General features: G+C 40.4%; 1 protein-coding gene across 3 annotated transcripts in view; it reads right to left on the bottom strand.

Annotated features, from left to right (window-relative positions):
* Positions 1–27,211, bottom strand: part of USH2A (usherin) — a 734,839-nt gene that overhangs the window by 44,055 nt on the left and 663,573 nt on the right. For all 3 annotated transcript variants that reach the window (XM_025927811.2, XM_086694483.1, XM_086694484.1), the window contains exons 62-64: positions 12,934–13,161; positions 6,934–8,450; positions 3,655–3,976 (exon numbers count right to left, since the gene is read on the bottom strand). In XM_025927811.2, coding sequence (XP_025783596.2) covers positions 3,655–3,976; positions 6,934–8,450; positions 12,934–13,161 — 2,067 coding nt within the window. The remainder of the gene's footprint in view (positions 1–3,654; positions 3,977–6,933; positions 8,451–12,933; positions 13,162–27,211) is intronic.

The following is a 27,211-nucleotide window of genomic DNA, read 5'->3' as shown; positions in this document are numbered from 1 at the left end:
TCTAATGTGCAGTCAGGGCTCAGAGCCACTGAATTAGGAAATCACCACTTGAAAATCCGGCTTAAGTAGCATAGCAACAATGCTGTACCCTCTGGGGTAGTATTTCTCTCTCTCTCTCAAAAAAAAAAAAAAAAAAAAAGAAAAAAAGAAAATAGAGCTGTGGGCCATCTAAGCTGCTTGTTAAAAATACAAATTCTGGAAATCCCCACCCTAACCCCTTAGAATCTGCACTTTGAACATGCTTCTTGGGTGATCCTTTTGTACTAGAAACACTGGGAACCACTTCTTTAAGATGTTCAATATTGAAGTATCACTGAAAACTTAGAAAGTGCCTGTAATATCACATGACTTTTTCCCACCTTCAAATGCAACAGTTATCAAGCTGGTTATGTGAGTTGTTGTAAGGTAAGTGACATTGGCTGTTTCTCACTCTTCAGAGTTTCCTGGAGTGAGGGAATCCCCTTTCTCTCAGTAAGAACATAGTTTCTGTCCCTTCTGTCCATCAAAACTCATCCATTCTATATTCTTTTCTCCCAGAACTCAAACACTGGTCAACTGATTGGTGAATTTATTCTAGTCAGTGCTGTCTTGTTTTTCCCACATAATAAATTTTGTCAGATACCAAAACAGAAAAGAGTACAATGGTGTAGGGTCATATAGAAGGATGGGCAATAGCATCAGACACCCTCCTGGTATACCAAGTGGAAGGTTACCTACCCAATTACAGATCATCACCACCCTTTTGATGAGTAGGTCCATATCTCTGGGCAGTTTCTCAGTTCTTTGGTTTTATACCATACCAATACAAATCACCTCACAAATACAATCCTCTGCAGAAGGGTCAAATCATTGACAGATGTTGGGTGAACTGATGTCTCTAGGACAATGAAGGTGTTTTCTGAAAGGCAGCTTGCAGATGAAGTAACCCTCAGACAAATTTGAGAGCAATGCAAATTCATCTCAATGGCAAAACGTTCTTTTGTAAAAGGGAAATCAATTCTTGTAGTACATTACATCCTAAATAGCTTCTGTGAGATTACTCAGGGTCTATATAGACTCAGCAGTTACACAGGCTAAGTAAATCCAATATTTTAGTTCATTTATTCCAGCATTTAATCTATATTTTTCAAAATATTTCCTGTGAGGACTGAGTTTGGGGCAGATAGTCTAGATTTTACCCTCCTGCTCTCTATCCTTATGTTGTAACAAGGTAGGATTAGCTAGTAAATGCAAATTCGAGACCAGTTTGTTATGAAAAACCAATGAAATGCACCCATTTGGATGGAAAGAGTAAGGAGGAGGAACATGACACAGAGCTGACAGAAAGGGTTACAAAAGGAATAGCATAGTCTGAGGTCCACTTTCCTCTGAACTGTGGGTCCCTTGGCTCCTGCTTATCCTTAGGTCCTGTCCTGTTAAGAAAACTCACGAGAGCTAAGATACATGCATGGGGTTTACCAGTCCTTAAAAACCTGGCATAAGACTTCTATGGATCACGAGGCCAGTTATTGAACCCGATGACACAACATAACGCCAAAGAAGCTATAATCACTGGTTTACTTTCAGTATCTATGGGTTGTTTTTTGTTTTTGTTTTTGTTTTGGTTAATGTTTATTTATTTTGAGAGAGCGAGAAAGAGAGAGAGAAGGAGAGAGCATGAATAGAGGAGGGGCAGAGAGAAAGGGAGAGAGAGGATCCCAGGCAGGCTCTGCACTGTCAGCCTGTAGCCCGACATGGGGCTCGATCCCATGAACTGTGAGATCATGACTGAGCTGAAATTAAGAGTCAGATGCCTAACCGACTGCCCAGGTGCCCCACAATGGGATATTTAGTTTCATCAAATTAGAGGCTGAAGATTTCATGCTGGTTCCATTCAGCTCTGTCATGAAGGTGTGCTTTTATTTATAAAGGAGACTAGAGAATTGAGAATAAAAGAGTCTTTGATAACTTGACACTTTTTAGTAAAGATATAGAGAAAAGAACAAAAGGATGGCCAGCCACAGAGACTCTGGCTGTTTCCGACCGTGGTATCAATAGGTATTTTGTTCCTTCATAATATAAACCATAATCCTCACCCTAAACCCTTGGGGCCTGATGTGTTTTTAAATATTTTTTTTTCAGATTTTGGAAAGGAAATACAATACATATATTGCATATTTTGTAATATCCTCAGAATGATCTGGTAATGAAACACAATATTTCTGTAGCAAACATATAAATATTCACATTAGATGGGATAAATGCTGCAAACAGTCTCAAGTTTGTTCAGACTGAGTTTTGCTGCCAAATGAGTTGTGCCAAACCTAGGAAAAAACTCTCATTTTTAAGCGAGTTTTAGATTTGGAAATGAAAACAAGGGATTAGGGATATATATCCGTGTATGTCTCCAAAGCATTCAAGAATCTACTTACATTTTCAATGTTCACTAAGTTCATTGGGTAACTAATCTCATACATTATTGGCCAAAAATACACTCTCCTCACACTAAAATATTACCTCTAATTACTATCCTCACTGATTTGCTCCACATATTTCTAGTGACTTAGTGATTTTATTACTTCTGGGTATGGTAAGCCATTCAAGGCTCAGTTTCCTCTTTTAAAAACTTGCATTTGGCATTGTGCCTGGCACTGAGTGCTTGCAGCTTGTATCGACCAGCGAGCTTCGGACTCCAAGTGAGAAAATGATTCTGACTTAAGCAAAAGGGAGTTTCTTGGGAGAATCTGGAATTAAAAGAACAGTTGAATGATCGAGCCTGCAAATTGCAGGGATAAAAAAGAAAAGCTTTTGGATTGAGACTGGGGATATTTTATCAGGACTTCTCACCTCTGCCTTTTAAAATTGTGAGTCACCGTGCTGAGGATCAAGCCCCAGATGAATCTCAGGGGCTGAGCATGGCCCCGGTGCCCATCACTTGGTTAGGAGACAGCCTGACACATTCAGGGAATGATACTCCCACCAAACCTGGGCAAGGGGTGGGGGGGATCATCCCCCCGGGGAAGTGGGGTGCTATCATAAGAGGAATCAAAAGCACTCTGGTAGCACGACAAAGTAAACCTAACAGAAGTCCTGTATAGATTTCAAAACGTTTTCCAAATATTTTTCTCAATTCTCAACTTTTTAGGGATATGCAAAGTCCGATTTTTTAGGCTGCTCTCATACAAAACTTGATTCGTCCCCATGAGCAGGTTAGCTGTTTTCCTCTAGACATTCCTCAACATTCCACATCTTTCTTGAGCACAGAGGGTGAAGGTACTTGCCACTGGGTTTTGCTTTATCTTGGTACCAATGAATGAGTTACTTTCAAAGTGATTTTTTAACAAGGAGTGTTTCCTGCCAAGGCAATACTGACAGAGGGAAGCTTAATGGTAGAAATTACTTCATTAATAAGAAATGCAAATACTTCACCTGAAATTTACATAGGAATAACAAGCACATATCACATGGATCAAGAACCAAGGAAATGAAGAAGGCAAATGAATGTGGTCTTTCCCCCCTCATTTACTGCTTACAAATTTTTAAAGGACCTTATTAAATTCCTTAAGCTCCATGTCTCTTTAAGTGGCTTTTCATATTGCAAGTGATTTTTTACAGGCAGGTGCTGACGTGCGCCTACAATCTCAGTGTGGATTGGTGATAATACACATTTCTTACCTGATACTCATATTCTGTGAAAGGCGACAGTTCAAAGTCCGTGAAAGAGGTTGAGCTTCCGTTATAGGTTAGCACTGGATTCGATTTTCCGGGCTGAGTTGCTATTTGTCTTCTGTACAACTCATAATGTAAAACGTTTCCATTTGGCTGAAGCGGTCCTGTCCATAAAAGGGAAACCACGGGCTGGAACCCCCCTGGTGCCATCCGTACCTCGACATGTGGAGGCGGTTGCACCTGGGGTGCGACCTCAGGGGTCTGTGTGGATGTCCAGTCACTTGATGCACACCCCAGCATGGTGCAGGCTTGAATTCGTACTTCATACCTTCAGGACACAAGGCAGAAACTGCCCATTATTGGCAAAATAGATTTTCACGGAAAGGATCTTTAAAAGACTGTTTTTCGAAGAGAAAAAGACAACTAAGTTCATGTTTATTCTTATCTACAGCTAGCCTTTTTAAACAACGACAAAGTTCTATTTCCATGAAAATTTTAGAACATGTTAAATCATCCTGGCTTTCCAAACTAAAACAGATTCTCATCTGTCCGGAAAGGGGTGGGCACAATTCTTCCCTAAACAGGAATGTAAGGAATAAATGAACTTTCAAGATTCTCTCCAACTTGGGGCGCCTGGGTGGCGCAGTCGGTTAAGCGTCCGACTTCAGCCAGGTCACGATCTCGCGGTCGGTGAGTTCGAGCCCCGCGTCAGGCTCTGGGCTGATGGCTCAGAGCCTGGAGCCTGTTTCCGATTCTGTGTCTCCCTCTCTCTCTGCCCCTCCCCCGTTCATGCTCTGTCTCTCTCTGTCCCAAAAATAAATAAACGTTGAAAAAAAAAATTAAAAAAAAAAGATTCTCTCCAACATAAAAAAAATTCTGGTACGCTGCAGGATTATTTAACACAGTGATGACGAATGTGCATCTTGGGGGATACGAACCAGTTTTCAGTAGCCTTGGGCTTCTTCTACATCTGCAGCTGGGGCTGAATGATTCCCCAGGAATGTTTCCAGGTCATGAAGGAACATCATGGAGTTAAAGTCTCCGTGGCAATAAATCCCCTCACCTGATACCTGACATCTTAAAACAGGCTCTCTTACACCACAGAAAGACCTTTTGGGGCCAAAGTTAACCCAGCTACACGCTAGATTATCAATCACGGAGACACCTTATCACCATCCAGTTAAACGCAACCAATCAATTATGTTTTGCCTCGTAGTTGGTCTGCTGCTGCCTAGAGAGTTCTATTTACATAGCTGGGACTTTCCCTTTCCAACAAGAGGGGCTTTTGTTAGTATTAAGTGCCTATGGCTGCACGTAAGTGCTTTTTTCCCTCTGTTCCCGTGCCCTGCTGATTTTACGACATCCTTGGTTTTCCCTCAAGCCACCACCGCCTTTCTTTCCATCTTTGTTTCCTTCGTTTCCTACCTTTTCCTCTTCTCTTTTCTGCTTTCTCTCCTCTTACCACTGCTTTCTGTTCTCTTCCTTGCTTTTTTTCTATTTCTCCTTCCCTCTTCTTTTTCCCACTTTCCCTTCTCCATTACACTTCTTTTTCCTTCTTTTGTGACATCTTTCATTCCCGCTTTCTGCTTCTCCTTCCTGTCTGCTCCTCCCATGCTTATCTCCACCGTGATGAGACTACTGGCATATGGCAGATCCGCCTCCAAAACAATTCTGTGAAGTCAATTGTCCACACATGGATCGTTTTCCAGATTATCTGTGGCAGTTTTAAAATTCTGGCTCACGTGCCTTTTGCTACTTAGAGGATTCCCAGGCTCCTTCTTCCTACTGATCAGCTGGAGGTGCCCAGGAGGACACGCTAATTTGCAGTATTCAGTAGACATTAAGCTGCTAGAAAAACCACAAACTACATGAAGTCCAACTTCATCTACAAGTGAGAGGCTATTTTAAGTCATTTACTGTCACTTACATCTTCAATTAGAGTGGAGAGTAAAGAGGACATCTCTTATCCCCTTAAATATCATCGTTAGGCTTATGAGGCTGTCAAGCTTTTTTCCCCCTCCCCAGCCTGTGAGAAGTGCTCCTCTCACCTCTGGAAACTTTATTCTTCTCTAGAAATCTTTCTGAGTAAGAGTTTCAAAGGGGAGCAACTTGATACGATTTTTAAAACTTGCAGGTACCAGTCAGGTAAAAAAGAAGTCAGAATAAAATGTATAGCTGTGCAGCTAACCTGGGTCTCTTTAATGCCCTGAATCAGAGTCAGATAAAAGGCAACTCACACAGCATGTGGATTAGCTATGAAAGATACCTACGGAAGTTTTAATTACTGTTTAATATTTAATGCGACCTTAAATAATTGTCATGAGTAGATGCATAAGACCATGAATGTTTCATTTAAACAGCACTATATATCAGAGATAATTATAGGAGGGATCTAATCTACACATCACTAGATTACAATAATAGCTGAATTTTAGCAGTGGTGGTTGGAAATCAACACTCTTTCAGCCTTTAATTTTTTTTAAGTGGTTCTGTTCATTTTACTAAATTTTAAGCATAAAATGTCTTTTATTACTCTTCTCCTTGGGGATGTAAGTTACTTAAAATGTGATGGGGAAAAATGCCAAGTAATTCTTTAAGCTATAGGAAAAGGGCCAGTGGGAAGGTTCCTTCGTGTAGAGAGAGACACACATCCATGCACGTCAGAGAGCCCAGAGTAGGATCAGTGAGACACATGAGCTGGCAAAGTGGCACCGTCCTCGGAAGTCATGAGATCAGAGCTGGGGAAACCCTAAGGGGATGAGGGTATAGAGTCACATGAGTCTCATTATCCCTGGCACAAGTGCAAGATTCCGTAGAAAAGGCTCTCCCCAAAACAAAATTTGGGTCAGTCCAACTTTGGCTGGTAATAACCCACTGGCGCCTTTTTGATCTTTAAAATAATACCCAATTTTTTTCACAGCCTGGGTCAGATAACCCCATTTGGGCTCTCAGAACTGTCTAGGGGCCTGTGTGTTTTCAGGAGGGTCTAAACTCAGGGAAGGGGTCCCATCTCTGTATCACTTGTCCCAGACATTGTGGTGAATTACAAACATTTCTGAAAAAAACGGACTCTCAAGATACCACCTGCAAGCATTTTGCTCTCTAGAACTTATGCAAACAAGCTTTGGCCGGATGAGGATGTTGCTAGTCCACTGTCAGTGCTTACATGATCAGGGGTTGGGGACATCCTACATCTTGTTTTAGAGTCTTCATTTACACTGTTCAAGGGCTTACACTATAGAAAGGACAGTGTTGCTCTTAGAAAACCCGGAGTCGACTACCTACCTGTGAAATGGCTTCAGCTGCTCTACTACGAGTGACTGTGTGTCAAAAGAATTATGAGTTGTGTTTATGTGTATCGTTTTTGTTTCTTTATCAAATAGCTCTCGGAGAAAGAGGGTGTAGTTGACGATATCGCCATTTGTCCTCACTGGGGCATCCCAGTTGACTGAAATCTCTTGAGGGCCCTTAGCCTTCAATTTTGGGGGTTCTATCCCTGAAGGCGCTGAGGGGCTGGTTCTGTCTTTGACAAGTGGACTCAAAACCCCACCTTGGCTGTTGTTGGCGGCCACTGTGTAGCCATACTCCACACCTGGGGTGAGAGTGAAATCATGATAGCGCGTTTCCAGGCCAGTGTAGACAATGGTTCCATCCCGTCTAAGTTCATAACTTCTGATCTGGCCATTTGAGTTTCTAGGAGGTTTCCAGGTGATCTCTATTGACTCTGAGCCTGTGACTTGCAGTTTTGGAGGGTCCATGTTCTGCGGTGGGGCCTCCATTGTCCAGGCAGATTTTGATGCGCTAGCTGTACAACCTCCTTTTGTGCAGGCCACCAGGGAGAAATCATACTGAGTATAAGGCTGCAGGTGGGAAACCAGCAGGGACAGGCCCTGCCCAGCAAGGTACTCCTTCCCGTCCAATCTCAGCAAATATTTAGTGATCTTTCCATTTTGAATTGATGGCGGTGACCACGATACATTTATTTGGGTAGCACTGATGACCCAGAGAGCTGGAGGGCTGACCCCGGCTGGAGCTGCCTCGAGGGTTGTAATGCTAGTGGGTTTGCTCGAGGAGCAGCCTCCACTTGAACAGGCGATGACCGCATAACTGTATGTGGAGAACGGAAGCAGCTCTTCATCGGTATAATTGAAAGTCACGGCATCAAAGCTGAAAGGATAGAGCACTCCGTTCCTTTGAAGTTTATATGACTGGATAATACCATTAGGCTGTTCTGGCGGGATCCAGGAAATCAGCAGTTTTGGGGGACTCGTAGATGCATAGGCTATTTCAGGGGGAGAGACGCCTTCTGGGGGCGCCTGCATTGTCTTTACCACACTCCAAGAGCTCCAGGTGTGACCTGCCGAATTCCAAGTGTGGATTTTATATTCACACCGCGTCCATGGTTGTAAACCAGTGTCAGTATACATAAATGTGTTCCTTCCTGTATTATATTCCGTGAAAACAATTTTCTCATCGGCCTCGATTGTCTGATTTCCCCAAGCTTTTCCCTCAAAGCACCTGCGAATCACTTCATAGCGAATTATCTTTCCATTTGGGTGTATAGGCTCAGACCAGCTCAGCTCAATGCTTGCGGGTCCCACGGACTGGATGGTAGGAGCCAGCTGAGAGTGGGGAGGGGCTTCATCTGTCCACAGAGGCTGGGGCACTGAGTGTGTACAACCAGCCCTGGTGCAGGCCTCCAGGGTCAGTGTGTAGAGAGTGAAAGGGTCCAGGCGTCGGAAGAGAAACTCACGATTCAGGCCCGCGTACTCGAGGATACCCTCACTGAAGACGTTGTATGTCTGTAGGAAGAAGAGAAGCAGAGGGAAAATAATGTGTAGCCTATGATTTCTTGGTGTAGCTATTTTGTCCCTTTTACCCTTCTCACCCTCCAATTTTTCCTTTTGATGATCCCAATCCAGATGAAGCATTCTGATATTAGTTTTGGGAATGTGCTCTTTTCCAGTTACTGTAACACAAAAAGTCCACAGAAAGTCCACAAAAAGAGGAACAATAGTTTCCTTTGCCTTTTTTTTTAAACGTTGGATATCATGTAAGCACATATCTAAAAGCTAAGGACTATTGAAGCTGATTCTTTGGCTTAAAAAGTGCTCATGGGGTTTCCTCTTATTTTTGTTTTTTAAAAAGGAACAGTATTCAAATACACTGTTTTATAGATGACAAGCACTTTGGGTCTCATTCTGAGTGGGGTAAGTAAGAACTATCTACATTGTCTCCTACGGCATTTACTGGGAAATGGAATTATAATGCTTAATCATTTGTACCAGGGTGCCAAGCCTGAAGATGTCTGTGTATCCGTGTGTGGGCACACATACATGCACATATATACATATGTATGTTATACATATATACACAAATGTAGGTGCAGACTTTGATGAGTAGAAGGTGGAGAACCCCTCTCTCCCCCTCCCCGTATTCTCTCGCATGCCTTGGAAGAATTGCTCCTTTGGAGCAAAGTGTTCTTTTGTTGGGGAAAATCCTCTGAGCACTCATTATAAATGTAGAGTAAATTTTCATTCCATATTATTCATTGTTCTTTGGGAAAGATGAGAAGTAACTCAACTTGAATATAGATGTTTTTGTATAGTGATTTCCTACCCTCTTCCAGCCTCAGTGCACCTGAGAGATACGATACATTCTTGGGGATGGTGGTGACTCCCTAGGGTGGCCTCCCTCAAGTGGGGCTGGGACGTATATCAGAATCTCTTGGGAGGCAAATCTAGTTTGAAACATTCTCAACGGGAAAATTAACTTCGACTGGACTGTTGATATACTTTAATGTTATTTAAGATGAAATAGCCTAGACTTTTGGAAATCTGTTTATGTTGGACTCCCATATTTCAGTGTGATTTTTTTTCTAGTTGGGATCCTAGTGCAAGCTCACATCCCTGAGGGAAGAGAAATAGTATATTTTCTGAAGAAAGCTCAGCTTCCATAATCAAATTGAAAGCCTCTATGAGTCACTGAGCCCCTTCATATTCACCTAGCAAATCTCTATCTAGTATTAAATTTAGCTTTCCCTCTGTACCTTAGCTTCTCTCTGGGTTTGGGAGAAAACACTCAGATATGCTGACTGGTCTCACTTTAAATTTCTTACTATAAATGTTAAGTGGGTGATTCCCACTTGTAGTCCTGTTCTATTCCTCTGTATGTTTGCTCTTTCATTTTCCAAAGTGATGCTTTCATATCTTCTCTTTTCCCCAATACCTGCCAACACCCTCTTCCCTGTCTCACAGGTGGCTGTTGACAGAACCCTATATTTGATTGGGAAAACAGAAGCAGTCAGAAAGGAATATTCTCATGTTATATATGATCGTCACCGTATCCATGTGGATCTAGACTTACACTGTTCCCCCTCCTTCCTCATTCTATGGATGAAGTATCTCTGCCCCTGTGTGGCCCACCTGAGCCCTGGATCCCATATCTCCCCCTTCCTACAGCTCTCACTCCTGCCATCATTCTCATTATCTCTTGCATCACCGATTGATCTCCCTCTACTGGGCTATTTCCATTAGTGTTTAAATGTACTCTAGTATCTTTCATTGATTTTTAAATAAAACTTCTTGACACTATAGTCCGCCAGCTACTGCCCAGTTTCTCTGCTTTTCCCCTATACTTCTTTAAAGAGTTGTTTATCCTCAGTTCCTTCTCTTCCCATTTTCTCCTCAGGCCATCCCAACCAGGTTTCTCATTTCACCACTTGATCTCCTTGTCAAGGTCAAAATGATTATGTCATTTCCTGATCCAGGGTGACTTCTCTGCCCTCATTCCACTTGATCTCTCAACAGCATTCAACAGACTCTCTCCACAGTTTTGAGATGTCCCACTCATCTACTTTTCCTTCTACCTCACCTGCCTCTTCTCAATGTTCTTTGCTGGCCCCACTTCCTCCTCTAGACCTCCAAATTTTTGTATTCCCCAGAGCCTGAGCCTAGTCTCTCATCGTCTCTAGTTATATTCTCTTATGCCTGATTTCCTCCAGGCACATGGATTTACACACCACCCATATACTATAAATACCTATGAATATAGGTATATTTATGTTTGTGAAGAACTGCCTCGAGAATTCTAGATTTCTACCTCCAACTGCCTACTTACCCCTTCAAACCTGTAGAATTTCTACCCTTACTTACCCAGTCAAGGACTCAGGGCATGAACTATCCCTTTTCATTCATATTTCACATCCAGTCCATTAACAGATCTTGTGAACTTTGCTTTCTGGATGTATCTCCACTCCACCCACGTCCTGTACCCTCACAGCACCCACTCATTCTACCCTGAGTTTTTAATATCTCCTAAACTCAACTGGTCTTCTTGGAGTCCATTTTCTACATAGCAGCCAGAGTGATTTTGAAAAACATGAATTTGATTATGCTACTCCTTTGCCTGAACCCTCCAGTAATTTTTCATTGCACTTAGAATAAATTCCAAACTCATCACAGCCCACAAGTTTGGGCACAGTCCACCTCCTACCAATCTGCCAATCTCATCTTTCTCTCCCTCCCAATGCTTCAACCACAGTGGCTTTCTTCCCTTCATTTGAACACACCAAGTTCATTCCTGGCTTCAGGCCTTGCATTTGCTGTTCACTTTGTCTGAAACATTTTGCTCTCATATCTTCACATGACTGACTCGGTCTTGTCATTCAGGGCTCAGCTCAAATGTCAACTCAATTCAAATGATCATCCATTCTAAAATAGCCTGAGCAGGCATAATTATATTATTCTATTTAATTTTCTTTATAGTATTCATTCTGCTCTGAAATTCTCTTGTTTATTTGTGTACTAGCTTTTTGTTTGCCTCTCTGTACCCCCACCATTCATGCACACACACACACACACACACACACACACACACACACAGGTAAGGTGTGTGATAGCAGGGATCTTGCCTGTTTTGTTCACTCCTGAATAAATGCCTGGTACTTAGTAGAAGCTCAATAAATATTTGGTGAAATGGAAATGAAGATAAAGGAGTAGATATTTCTGTTGTCAATCATGCCAGGAAAAGGCAGACACCAGAATGGGAAACAAACACTCACAAAGGGAGGTACTTTGATGAGTATGAAAAGAGAGATTCTTTTCTCTGATGAAATCTTAGGGCTCTGGCTTGGATTTTAAGACCACGGATCCTCCAGGTTCAGCCTCCTGTACTAGAGTAGGGGAAGTCAGGCTCTGTCACATGTAGCAGGCTTATAGAAAGCGGCCTACTTCTGCTGCCTGTGGCAGGCCTGGCACCCAGCTGAGAGGTGGCCATTGGGCTAAGCAGCAAGGCTGTTACATGGAGGCCCACGAGGATGGGCCTGAGCCTGTGAGCTCGCATGACAGTTCTAAGTTTTTGCTGTAGGTAGTATCTGCTGTCATCTTCCTTACAGGGTTTGTAGAGAAGCTTTCAGCAAAGTTACAGCTTAGTCTTAACTCTTCTGTGTGGAATTAACAGCGGACTCTTTGCCATCTTGAGAGGGAGTGGTAAAGGAAGGCAGAGGGTCTAGAGCAGCTGCGGGCTGGGGAATTCTGCAGAAGGTAGGTGATGAGGGCCTAACTGCTGGTCCAAGACTAGAGGCAGTAATAGACTGACAGGTAAGTCCCCCTACCGTTGGAGAGGAACATTAGAGAGGGAGACGAAGGCTGGCTTTCACAAGGGTGATTGTTCAAAGTATCTAAATGCAGTCTGATAATGGAAATGCAACTTTCTTTGTGCTCATAGACCAGTGAAACGTGAGACATCTATGACATTAATAAGATGACTCCTCATGGTTATGTATGGAGGTGGGGGAGTCAGCAGACATGTAGGGCTTCCTGTCCTCTGCTTAGTGAGCTCTGCTCACAGTGTAAGTTAGGCAAGTCTTGAGTAAATAACTGGGCAGGGTAATTCAGGAGGCAGTAAGAACAATCATTTAGGGTTCAGTTTTAGTGTGACTTCCTGACTTCAAATTGCAATTCAGTCATTTGCAATGTGGGCTTGGGCAATTATTTAGTCTTTATTATGCCTCATGAAGTTTAGTGGTAGCTACCTGGTAGTGTTGATGTGAAAATTAAATGAGATAATCCACACAGTGCACTTAGCTCAGTGTTGGGTTCATAGCAGGCATAACACACGGGAGCCAGTTTTCTCTGATCTATGATTCAGTGCCTGGAGGAGCGATCAAGGAGAATTAAACCGACTGTGAAGGGTGTTTTCCCACAGTGACATGATGGCATGTCAGGGCTCATCTATTTATCTGGAGAACACCAAACATGCCTTCATATTCAGGGTAGACGTTACCTTAATCACACCATTGGTTTTTACAGGCTCTGACCACTGTAGCAACAATGCTCGGCCGTTCTCTTGCTGTTCCACTGTGAAGTTGCTCAGTCCACTTGGGGAAGATTCTAGGGTGTGAACCATAGTCCAAGGGCTTGAAACTTCTCCTGCCTGGTTTGTGGCCACAATTCCAATGTGATATGTTGTGAATGGTTCTAACCCAAACAGGTGGGCTTGATGGCTTGTACCCTGTAATGAAAATTAACAGGTTAGTTTCCTTTTAGGAACTGCTAATAACTGCTGGGAGGTCATTCTCTGACCAAGGTACATGAGCAATGGCAGCACAAACATCACAACAGAGTTTTGAATTATAAAGAAAACAATGTGGGTTTTTTTCTTGTTCTTCCCACCTGCATGTAATATCTAATGTGTGATTTCAGACATTTGCAATGTATAGATCAAATAGGATCCTTGCCTTTACAGAGCTGGCAACCCAAAGGATGTGATATATAACATAAAGAAAGAGTCTTGGGGCGCCTGGGTGGCTCAGTTGGTTAAGCGTCCAACCTCGGCTCAGGTTGTGATCTTGAGGTTTGTAGGTATGAGCCCCGCTCGGGCTCTGCGCTGACAGCTCAGAGTCTGGAGCCTGCTTCGGATTCTGTGTCTCCTCTCTCTCTTCCCCTCCCCTGCTCATGCTCTGTCTCTCTCTTTTCCAAAAATAAATAAACATTAAAAAAAATCTATAATGCTTCAGGTCAGTGCTGTATCTATCTCACAATGGAGACCCGTGGCACCGGGTTGCAGGACAAAGAATGGGATAATCCTAAAGGTTTGGAGAGTTAACTGAGACAGTCCTAATTCTTTTTCATTAATCTCTTATACTATTTGTTTATACCTCCCCAATCTCCCTCTTGCATTCTCTTGGTGCATATTTATATTTTACAAATGCAATAAAACAAACACAAGAAAACAAAAACAACAAGCTACCTGAACTATAAATGAACAAACACCTTAGAGAAGTCTACTAGTGATAAATATGTGAAGATATTCTCATTTGTTAAAAACACCATGACTAAAACTATAAAACTTACCAAAAGTAATTGTTAGTTAGGCTTTGAGAACTTGTTTTTTGTTGATTTAAAAGGAAAAGAAAAGGATAGCAGAATTAGTTTTTTTTTTTTTTTTTTTTTTTTTTTCTGCTTGGGGAGAACATTTAACATATTTTACATCACTAAAAACTGGAACTAAAAGTCTTCATGTTTGAGAGAGCCCAGGGTGCTCTTTCTACATCTGGGCCAGATGGATATGTCTGTTTACAGATAGCAACTATGACTGCAAGTGGACCAGTAATGTGTCTATGGGTAAACACACACACATGCACCCAGACACACACACACACACACACACACACACACACACAGATACCCAGAGACACACAGACACACATACCCAGAGACACCCTCGCCCCCCCCCCCCCACACACACAGGACTTTCTGTTTTGTACAACACTCATTGAATGTGAATAATCATGAGGAAGTTTTGACTGGTTTAATGGGATATTCACACTTAACAGTGTGTGAGATCAGGTTCAGTTTGTTAGATGTTTAAATATGACAGATAGCTTTCAATTGTCCTTTCCTCTCTTGTTGCTGGGCACAGGAGGAAGAATGTGAGGTAGGGAAGAGGAAATTAGTTCTAAGAATAGGTACCAAAAGCATCGAATGAAGTTCTGTGAATGGAAAATCTCCTTAATTTTGAGACACCCAAATATAATTTTGAATCTAAAACAAGTTGGTAAAATTGAACTGAAATATTTTCCAAAAACCTTGTTACACAAAACCAAAACATCATAGAGATAATTTTTGACACCCTTTCCTCACATTCTTGGTTATAAGTTTCAACTGTTTAATGTCCCTTCTTATGTGTTAAACACAAGCAAGAAAATATAATTGCCTGTATTTATCAAAAACTTGTAAGTTAATTTTCCTCTCTCAATAAGTCCCATTATGATATTACATGCTAACCTCTTGAAATCTTTTAATATTTAAACATTTGCTAAGCGACCAGACTCTGAAACAAATTTTATAGAAATACTAATTTCTCTTTTTTAAAATATTAAAAGTTAGATCATAAATATTTAAAACTTATTTCTCCACAACACTGGATTGGTCTTTTAGATAAATATAGCACAGAACTAGAATGTCCATAATGAATATTAAATCTGAAGATGCTACAAGTCCTGATTACAAACATTCTTTTCTGATAAATGATTCCTTTTCTGTAGAAATAGGGCAAACATGGGCAAGATTAATAATGCAAAAAAGAAAAACTCTTTGTTCAGAATATTCAGTAATAGATGCCAAAAAAGCATAAGCTCCAAAGCAAATAGTAATCACCTCTAACAGATTATATATAAAAAAGGTAGGCTGTTGGGGGACATTTAGAGATAGCTTTTGTCATAAGAAACATGAAAAGCATGTGGGCTATAAAGCAAAAACATATGTATATTGTCAATAGCAGCACCTGCTCAATTACAGTTTATTTCAGGGCTGAGAATTCCATTCAGCCCCTAGATGGCAATACTATCAAACACTTTTGGTAACATGAGTACTTAATGATTAACAACTGGCATTCAGTCATCCAACACACTCCAGGCAACCATTAAAAAAATAACAAAACTGATTTCATTATAGATCCTTTTAATAAACATTTATAGCTCAGATTCTCAGAAAGCAAAAGTATTCAAAATGCCCCAGACTCAAAACCTCTGCCATCTAATGTAGAAATATGACCTGCTGATCTCAAGTTGAAGTTCGTGCATGCCTGGCACCTAGATTACTCCTTCAAAAGGTGATTACAATAGTTGTGCTTACTTTGGTTTGTATCTTAAAAAGAAAAAAAGGAAAAGGAGAATCTCATGTTGTAAATGTAAAGGATAATTTTTATATCATAAATTTATGCTGAGAACAGGTTCCCATAATATGTTGTTACTCCTGAAGAGCTACAACACACACACACACACACACCCCTTAAATAAAGCTCATTAATAGCTGTGCTTTTTGTCAATGTTTAGTAAAGTCCACATGAAAAAAAATGAAGAAAATTTTAAAATGGCAAGACAATCCTTACCGGTATATTCTTCAATATTTAAGAAAATCATTTGTATTATTCTCTCTTGAATGGATTTCCAACACCAACATTCACTATTTTAGAATCCTGCTGTAAAATTTGGGCACAGTTAATTCTGTGGATTGGGTTGTATTTTATTCAGTTACTTGTGTTTTTCCTTAGATTCAGATTTGCTTGAGCATGGTCTATCTTAAGTGTTTAAGATTAAATTTCTTCCTTTGGAGGGGTGCCTGGGTGGCTCAGTCAGTTGAGCATCAATTTCAGCTCAGGTCATGATCTTGGTTGGTGAGATTCAGCCCCACATTGGGCTCTGTGCTGACAGCTTGGAGCCTGGAGCCTGCTTTGGATTCTGTATCTCTCTCTCTTTGCCCCTAGCCTGCTCATGGTCTGTCTTTCTCTCTCTCAAAGATAAACATTAAAAAATAAAAATTAAAAAAAAACATTAAAAAAATTCTTCCCTTGAAGAAGGAAGTCTCAGTAGTCTCCTACTGACTAGTAAAAGTCATCATTAAAAACCTTCTCTTATGTTTCATTCCTTTGCTCCCTGCCCTCCTTCCCTTCCCTATGGAAATGATCTTGATTCAATACTCTGACTCCTTCCTCTTCATTAGTTTGCTCCTTCCTTCCCTCACTCTTCCACCTTACCGATTCTTAGGAGACAGATTTCTTGCTATTGCTGATCTCTGGGCTATTGGCTTGTGCTAGCTTCCCACTTGTCCTTGTCCTTTCTGTGTTCACAACCACCTACTATTCATATTTTTATTCTAGAAGTATATTACCTACTTTCGTTAGGCAACAGATGGAAAGAATTATTCAACAGAGGAAAACAGGAATAATCCATTTTCTGCAATCTAATATTTCCAATGAAACTTTGCTTTTTTTTTTTAAAGAAACTCTTATGCATGAGTGTCAGAATCTGGATACAAATCAGTGCGTCCTTTTATGAGACATAAAGACAAGACTCTCTGGAACACTCTGCCAGTTGAGGTTCTGCTGGCAATTTGAACTACATTTTAACCTCTCAACTCTGCTCTGGGGGCACATGAAACTACTTGGAGTGTTCAGCAGTCTGACAATTTTACACTATCTCCTCTGATTATTTTTGACGACTTGAAGTGCCCCAAAGGTGGCCATGGGGTCAATAGGTTTATGTAGGTTGAAAATGATCAAAAATTACCATTGATCTGTAGCTGTCAATAAAAGGCTGCGTGGGGAGACTCCCTGCACAAATGTTTAAACTGCATAAGGCAACCTAACTTAGTCATCTTCGAGTCTATTGATCTGATGATCCAGCAGTTTCCAAAGCTTCCCCTCTGGTCTTTGTGGTGCATTTTCACTGAACCCACTTACCTTGGCACTTAGGAATCTTTTTGCCCTGCTCCTGGTAATGAACCCAAATAGTGGTAAACAGGCACTGCTGTGCTCATAAACTGTATTATGTGTGCTTATTGCATTTCAGAAGGGGCTAATCTTCCTGGTCACCATCAACTTCATTCCCAGCTGATGGAGTTTCTGCCGTCTATACTCCTCATCCTGGGGTCCTCATTTTTTTTTAGGTTTATTTATCTATCTTTTTGAGAGATAGATGGGGAGTGGTGTGGGGCAGAGAGACAGAAAGAGAAAGAGAGAGAATTCCAAGCAGGCTCAGCACTGTTAGTGCAGAGTCTGATGCAGGGCTTGAACTCATCAACTGTGAGATCATGACTTGAGCCAAAACCAAGAGCCGAACGCTCAACCTACTGAGCCACCCCCAGGTGTACTCTGGGTCCTCATTTTAACATGCATGACTTTTGGCTTATAAATCCTAACCCGGTTACAAGATTCCTCCTTTGCTTTGTTAGTTATTGTGAATGCCAAGACCCAGAGAATATGTCACATCAAAAGTTTGCTTTTTTTTTTTTTGTACAAAGATAGCTTCAGAGAAAACTAAATTTAATTATATTAACCTCTGTTTAGTTGAACCACTTGGATGCTGCTTCTTGGTTTTATCATAAGTTGTAGGTGCCTTGTCATAATGATATAATAAATAAATGGCTATAAGCAAGTTCGCAGTTTAGATTACAAATAAAACATGAGAGTAGGAAAAGCTCTTATTTAGTCTTACATAAAAGTTATGGCTTTGGACAGTGCATCCAGTCAGTTGGGTGATTTACACATTTTAATGCTGACAAATCAACACCAAATATTTTTGTAGATTTCTGAAAGCCAGATCATTTGAAGCATGGGTTCTGAAGATCTCTATTCCTTTCCATTTATAAAGTTAATTTTTAATTTCTCCAAAGTTGATGAACATATTTATATCTAGGATTCATTTTGTAAAGGTTACACCAGTCTCAATACAGAAGTGATCTTTATTACCCATAGTCATATATCAGGCTTAAATACTTACGCATAGTTATTCAAGTATGAGACTCCCAAACCTGCAAACTGTTACTGTAGAAAATTTCCACTGATTTCATATATGTATTTACTCCACCAGTGCCATCTCTGCCTACATACCTCCTGGCTGGTGGGGCAAAGACATTTTTTGATGGTGCACACATACATGTAGAGTTGTTCCAGAATCAAAGTTTGACTCATAATACAAGAAAAATAGAAGAAGACACCCTTTAGGATCATAGTTTATTGTTTTACGTGCATGAAGGGTGTGCATGTACTAGGGTGCACTGCTAAGTGGCATGTCAGAGCTGCCAAATGGCTAGTAGAAACATCTAGTATTCTTGGTCAGTAGCTCCATTCAATTCTTTAAACACCTTGAAGCATTTGATAGGGACAAGATTCTACAAAGTTACTGTGGGGGATACAAAATGGTTAACACAGGTTCCTGACTCTTAGGAGCTTGGAATCTACTAGAGAAGGCCAATAATAAATATAGATACGCATAGTTTGGAGTGAGCTGAGTGCCAGGGAAATACTGAAGGGACACTTCTAATTGGGAAGGAGAGAGGTTGAAGAGTGGAGGCATATTTACTTGGGAGGTGGAATCTGATATAAGTCAGAAAAGATGCAGAGTTTGCATAGATAAAAACATCTGAGTGACTAAAAGAAAAAATACAGAAGGAAAAATGCAGGGTATGTTTGGGAACGAGCTGGGAGTTGCATAGGGCTGAATGTGCGGGGGAATAGTGGGGATTAAAACTGGAAAAGAAATTGGTGGCAAGACTAAAGAGAGCTGTGAAAGTTACCCCACTTTTTAGGGATGAAATTGCTTGAGAAACACTGAATAACATCAGGCAAACATTTTAAGAACCATTTGGTATAAAGAGCTCTATCATGCAATTTGAGAGAATAAAGGGACTTTAAAATTTTGCCCTATCATGGTATAAGTCATAGTCAGTGACTGACGAAATAAAAAAATCTTCCAAGAATTAATGAATGAATTCATTTAAACATTATTCATCCAATAAGTATGGACTGTCATATATAAAAGGTAATAGGACAGTATTTTCCTAGGAATAAGATTTTTAAAATCTTTATTGAATATTTGCTCTGCCTCAAAAGGTGTAATTATTCTTTTAACACAAATGTTTGCATTTTGGTCACGATCAAAGTGGGGATTATAAAAATTGGGCTGAGTTGAAGCCAATTATATGGTCCTCTGTCTGGACCACTATCAGAATCACATGTACCTGGCATATGGGGCCACATATTTGTGTAGGGACGTCCACACTCTTGCACCAGTCCCTCGTGCATATCAAACAGGTACACAGCAACTGGAAAAGGTTAGGGACACTATTGATGGCTACAACATAGAATGAAGCCAATTCAAATGTACACACAAGTGGTAAATCATTCCTAGCTCTGAGTTCCAGCTAATGTTTAAAGGCTTCATTTGAAAGATTTCATGAAAGTATCAATGCATATCTTCCTTTTAAGTAATTATGATATGTATAAGTAAAAGTGATTACTCAGGGGCCCTTTGTTGTAGCAATTGTAAATTTCAAACTGAAAATGTTAAGTTTGGAGGATTCATGGGCTAGTGCCATGGCGCACTTTTATGCCTTTACTCCCCAAAATATCTACACTCAGAAAAGATATGTAAAAGAGGGGTTTTCATTTTTTCTCTCTCAGAATACATCATTAATTTTATAATGGGGGGAGTGATGCAAAAAGAAGATTCAATTCACAGAGTTTTTTCTTCATAGACAAATGGGCTCTATCAATCTAATCTATAAAGCACAATCTAGAGTTCTTGCAAAATGAACGATGTTACCTCAGTTACCATAAAAAAATTGGAGGAAAAAAAAGAATGGTTTTGAAATGGCTCATTTTTCAAAAGAGAAGAGGGGAAAAAATTAAATCTGTGATAATTAAATTTTAAAATGGCAAATCAGTCACACTAAATATTAAAAAGCAGTACTTCTGATCTATCAAAATTAAAAATGTGCATACTCTGTGACCCAGCAATTCTACTCTGGCCATCTATTTTATGGCAATACTAGTAAAACTTTACTAAAATATATTTAAAAGAATTTCATTCCAGCCATAGTCTTGTAGTAGTCAATCTTTGATTGAGCAAGCCTTGATATTTACTGAAGGTTTCCTGTGTAATAAGCAGCATCCTAAGCTCTGAGGACACAGCAGAAAGCAAAGGATACATGGACACTAACCTCTTGAGTTTTACATTATAATGAGGAGAAATGGGCAATTGATAAGCCAAATAAAGAGAGAGAGAGAATTAGATATTGTGGTAAATTATGAAGGTAATAAGAGTGCTGAAATAGAGTTTGGGTTTAGGTGATGGGGAAGAGTGAGATTCTTGGTTTAAGAAGGGTGATTCAGATCCTTGATGAAGTTCCATGTAGGGAAGAATGCAGAAGAAACCAACCATGTGAAGAACCAGAGAAGCTTTCAGGTGAAAGGGAAGAGCTTGGCATTTTTGCTGACAGAAGCCAGTGTGAGTGAGGGGGGAATGGCACTGCATAAGGTCAAAGTCATGGGCAGAAGCCAGGTGATGAAATCTTGTAGGCCAACATTAAAGAGTCTGATTCTAATTTCAGTGGAAAATTATTGAAGGCCTTTAAGCAAGGGAGTGACATGAATTAATTTAGGTTTTAAAGACATCATTCTGGCTTCTCCGTGGAGAATATGTGTAGGGGTTGTATTAGTCTACTCAGGCTGCCAAAACAAAATATCATTGACTGGCTTAAAAAATTAGAAATTTCTATTCACCCAGTTCTAGAGGCCAGAAATCCAGATCAAGGTGTCATCAGGGTTGGTTTCTGGTGAGGCTTCGCTACCTGGTTGTAGAGAGTTGTCTTCTTATTCTGTCCTCTCACTGCCTCTCCCTGCATGCACTTGGAGAGAGGGAGAGATCTCTTGTGTCTCTCTTTCTTCTTATAAGGGCACCAGTCCTATCAACCATTCTTACAACCTCATTTAACCTTAATTGCTTCCAAAAGTATCTACCTCCAAATACAGTCACACTGGGGGTTAGGGATTCAACATATGCATTTTAGGGGAACACAATTCCGTCCATAAGAGTCAAGAGGAGTGGATTCTGTGTAAGTCCAAGGAGGGGTGATAGTGACTTGGTCTGGGGTGGTAATGGTAGAGATGGAACTAAGTGGATGGATTTATGTTTTGGAAGTAGAGCCAAGAGAATTATGACAGATTGAATGTAGAAGAAAAAAGGGAATGAGAAGAATCAAAAAGGACTTGGGTTTGCCTTGAAAGAAAGGGTGGGTGGTGTACCATTTGATGAGATGTGAAGTTGAAAGAGTATCAGATTTGTGGAAGGAGGGAATAATTTGGGGCATACGAAGTTGACATGTCACATAGATCTATGAATCTCTATTGGGTTAGGAATATACATCTGAGAGTCATACATCTCTCTCCAAATCCAGCCTCCAATCCAATGGCCTTCTCAACCTCTCCACTTTTATTTCTAATACATCTCAAATTCAGCAAGCGATCTCTTGATTTTCCCTTCTGTACAGTTTGTATTATGTTAAGTTGGTTAAAGTGAAACTACATATCTCAGAATCCCCTTTCTATGGCAGCCACATCCTAAGGTGACTGTGAATTATACCCTGGTACAATTACACTCCCCTTGAATTTAGGCAGGACCCATAACTTACTTCTAAACAATGTAAAATGATGTGTCATGTACATGAATATAAGAGACACCATCTTAGTTGACTGAGAACAAAATTTTCCTGTTGGTCTTGAGGAAGCAAGCTGCCGTGTTATGAGAGGGCTGTGAAGATCCCTGTAGCAGGGAACACTGGTGGCCTTTAGGGCCTGTGGGCCAAAAGTCAAAATAACAATTCAGCACCCCCAGGCCTAAAATCATAAGGAAATGAATTCTGCCAACAACCTGAATGAGCTTGGAAGAAAATACCTCCTTAGTCTAGCCTCCAGATGAGAATGCAGCCCAGTGGACACATTGATTCCAGCCTTGTGAGACTATGAACAAAGGACCCAACTAAGCCATGTCTAGACTTCTGATCCATGGGACTGTGAGATGACAAATATGTATTCTTTTTAAGCCACTATGTTTGTGGTAATTTGTTATGCAGCAGTAGGAAACTTCTACACCATCCCTTTATGGTTCTGGGTTAAAGTTGGTGAGGATTTGGAGGATGAAGTCAAGAAGCAACCATTATTCCTTGAAGTTCATTGAGATGAGAAATGGGGATAAATAGGCACAGAGGTGTAGGTTTCAGCTTGTCCAAATTCTCTTCTGCTCCGTATCTGGCTATCTCCAACTGCTGGCTCTGACCAAGAGTGGCCATGGGTCTATGATTTGATTCTTGGTATTGGCTTCGTGGGGATGGTAGCTACCCAGAGGCACAGCTTCCCTTTGACATCTCCACAAATCTCCTCCTGACAGTCCCATGTAGATGGCCAGTCATGCCTGGCTTCTTAAACTGGCTGAGTGGCAGCTCTTCTACCTATCCTCTTACTCCTCTTTCCAGATTTTCACTTTTCCAGCCCTTCCTACAGTTATGTGAGCCCTAATTCCTATAGGACATCCCCTATCCCCATACCAGTAGTGCTCAGATTCGTCAACTGAAATGTGTCTGATGCACTGACCAAAGCTGCTTCACCTGTAGTCTTATTTTCTAGGCAATAACTCGATCTTTCCAATTTCTTAGGCTCCAAACTTTGGATATATCCTCTCTTTCCCTCACATCTACATTGGGTGATTAGGAAATAATATTGGGTTTATTTAACTACAAGATACATCCAGAATCCTACCAGTTCTTACCACCTTTGCTACAACCACCTTGCTCCAAAACATTCTCTTCCTCTTCCTTCACTGCCATAGTCAACTTGACTGGTCTCCCTGTTGTTGACCTTAATCTGGCCCCCACCCCCATCCACACAGCAATCAGAATAATATTTTTGAAACATGTCCAACCATAGGACCCCTTTGCTCAAAATCCCGTGGCAGCTTTCATGTCATTCAGGGTATAACCTGTTCTTGCCCACATTTCCCTTCTGACATCACCTCCCACCTTGCTCTCCACATGCAAGGTGCACTGTAGCCACACTGGCCTTGTTGTGATTCCTCAAACACATTAAACAAGCTCCTGTCTTGAGGGCCCTGTACTTGCTGTTTCCTCTGCCTGCAGTCCAATTTACCCACAAGTCCTCTTAGGTAACTTCAGCTCATCTTCTCATTGAGCCACTTCTGTTTAAAATTGCAATCTACCATTTTCCTGTCCCACTCCTTCCATTTTGGAACCCCTTTTCTTGCTTCCTATTTTTCTGTTTTCCAAAGCACTCATCATTCCTTTCTGACATATCATGTAATCCATTTATTTATTATGATTATTATTTATTCTTTTTTATCTTTTTACTAGAATGTAAACTCCACTGGGGCAGAGATCTGTATGTGTTTCATTCTCTGCTCCATCTCAAGTGTCTCTAATTGTGCCTCATAGAGAGTAAGTGCTCAAAAATATTTGTGCTATCATGAATGTGGACAGAATTCAAACTGAAGGGAAGGGGTGAAGAAGAGAGTGCACAGTGGGACTAAGAGGAGTCTGGGAAGAGAGGGAGCATCGAGGAGGAGAGCATAGGTAGAGGAGAGGGCCCGACACCAAAGAGGGACAGAGACAGGGCGAGGATGAGAAGTACAAGCAGAAGAGGATGAGGCAGTAATGAAAACTAAGAAGGAACAGTGAAGTAGGAAGAAAACTAAGAGAGTGAGATTTCATGGACACCAAAGAGGTGTCCAAAGAGGAACAGAGGTGTGGTCATCCGTGTCAAATGATGCTGAGATGTTAAAGAAGATACACACAGAAAGGCCTTTGGATTCACTGGCCAGTGGTCCTGATATAAGCTTTTTAGTGGAGTGTAGAGACAGAACTCTGATTGAAGAAGGAGGAAGAGAACCAGATGTGTGGAAGGAGAAGCAGAGACTATTAGCATAACCTCTTTTGAGAAGTTGGCTCTAAAAGAGAACAGGGAAAGGGGATGGTAGTTGGAGGGGCCTGTAGGGTCACATTCTTTTTTTTTTTTAAAGGAAGATACTAGAACATGTTTGTATATTGATAAGAAGTCTCCAATAATAAGGAAGAGATTGTTAATTCAGGACAGGAGATATATTTAAATATTAGGACTTCCTTCTCACTCTGCACGTAGAAACCAGGGTAGCCAGAATTCTGTGTATGGCAAAAGGATCTGGATGTGCTCAGATATCAGCCAATTAACTCGGCGTTTGCTTAGCATCTGCAGCAAGGCCGTGATTCATACTATGGCTGCCACTGTTGGTTGCTTAGCTCTTTTCATAGAGAAATCGGGGACAATGAAGCTTCATCCAAAAATGAAGTGGGAATAAGCTGCAAGTCCCGTTATCTGTTAGGAACAGGGTAATTTTTAAAATGCTTTTTAATTAAATTATTACTTTTGATAAATTTTATCTCCCAAGTGAAGAGTACACAATGAAAAGATACCATTTTCTTGCCTATCCTCCCTAAGAGAAAGCGATTGTAATTATTTTTGAGCAACGTTTTTGCCTTTTCGTGTCAAACCTGGTGTCAAGTATTTCACATGCATGATCTCATTTGATCTGCACCAAACAGCATGAGGCTGATAACATCACACATAAGGAAATGGAGGCTTAGATGAGTTAAGTAACTTGCCCAGAATCACACTGCCAGTAAGTGGCACAGTGACGATTTTATTCCCATCCTATATCGAGTTCAAATGTTACTGTCAACTGCATTCGTGGTTCTAATGTTGGGGTCTTGGGACCTGTGTTTCTTAAAAACAATAAAGGATCCCCCAAAGCTTTCTGTGCTTATATCCACCAATATTTGCCGTATTAAAAATTAAAGCTGAGGATATTCTAAAAAAAAAAAAAAAAAAAAGGATACAAAAGCACATATTCTATTAGCCAGCACAGTGATAACATCATCACACAACACGTAGCCTCTGGAAAACTCGACTGTACACTGTGAAGGGATGAGTGTGCAGAAGACACACAATGTCTTAATATTAACATGAAAATATTTTCGACCCGGAAGTTCCCTGGAAAAGGTTTCTGGGACTCTGAGGGGTTCACAGACTACACTTTGAGCAGCACGTAACTACATTATACCCCACTTTAATTGGCAGCTCCACTGAAAGATTAATCAAAGATTTGTTTGAACTTTTATGCAGTGAAGAAAGGAATCTTATATTTCCAACTTTTGATAATACACTCATAATACTTGTGATTAAATATGAAATACCCATGTATACATAAATCCTATTAGGAAAACTTTTAATTAGATTTAAAGAGTCAAAGAATTATGAAACTCTACTCTGCTGCTTCACGTTATAGTTGAACCTAACGTCCAAATAGTCCAAATAACCTGTACAAGATCCCACAATCCATCAATAATAACTTTGCAATTGAATCTGAGATTCTCAATGCATGTATACACACTCTTTTTCAATTAAAATTAAAATTCTTTGTTTGAAACAAGGGTCTCAAATTTCTTTGTCATAAACATTGCTACCTGTGAGAGAGAATGGGTTTGAATTTACTCATTGATTGACCTTCTTTTTTAGTGGATTTTCTACTGTGTTACATTTGTTCATGTGTTTGTCCTCTCACTACGAAGTGAACTTTTGTATTAAAACTATTTCTTAACCTCCCATCACCTCCTCACATGTAAAAAGGGAATAGTAATAGTACTTACCATTTTGAGTTTGTAAGCTTTAGTGAGTTAAGTCTTGGAATAGTGGCTGACATGTGGTAGGCATTAGATAGGTGCCAGATTTTTAAAAAAATGTTCGTTTATTTATCTTGAGAGACAGGAGAGAAAGAGCGTGAGTGGGGAAGGGGACAGAGAGAGAGGAAACAATGAGTCCCAAGCAGGCTCTGTGCTGAGGTAGGGCTGAACCTAGAAACCGTGAGAACATGACCCGAGCCCAAATCAAGAGTGAGAGCCAGATGCTTTCACCGACGGAGCAGGCACCCCATTAGGTGCTAGATTTTATTATTATTATCCTCAGCATCTAAGAGATACTTCTACACATAAGATATTCAATAAACAGTTCTGGAAGATATGAATGAATAAATGGATGAGGCTAAAGCAATGAATAACTCATAAGGCATTTTCACTGCATAGCACACTGGCTTTTATGGAGAATATATGGAGAATGATATTTCGAAAATAGACATAGCATCTCATGAAAGTAAGCACATCTTTTAAGTTAAATTTAAACACTATCCTTCTAAATTTTTTTTTGAAGACCTAGTAGGGATTAGATAAATGTATACTAAATCATTGAGTAAATTGTAAATTCTTCCTTGACTTCAATTGTTTGGTCTTTAAACATTTATTTACACATATGTATATATAAACTAGATTATATGATAATGAATGATTTTCGCTTTTATCTATAGGGAGTGCAATATGATATAGTTTTTGTGTTCTCACATACACTGACATTGGGGGTGAGCTGAAAAAGATGACACCTCTCCAGTGGAGAATAAATAATACCATTAGGCGGCATAGGAAATTTTCATAGGAAAGTTGGTGCTATAAAATACAAAATGACATTTTCCAGAGGGTCTGGGGTATTGGGATGGTAGAAACTCATTCAGTCCCCATGAATCAGGTTATCCTTAGGAATAGGAAAATGTGAACAATTTTATGATAAATGTAAAAATGTACACAAAATGGGCAATTCTAGAAAAATAGAAAAAATTGAATACAGACATTCA

This window comes from Puma concolor, chromosome E4 (assembly GCF_028749965.1).
Source record: "Puma concolor isolate L17-30 chromosome E4, mPumCon1.1.hap2, whole genome shotgun sequence".
NCBI classification, from domain to species: Eukaryota; Metazoa; Chordata; class Mammalia; order Carnivora; family Felidae; genus Puma; species Puma concolor.
The sequence above is the reverse complement of the archived record's forward strand: the minus strand, read 5'-3'. Positions and strand labels throughout refer to the sequence as shown.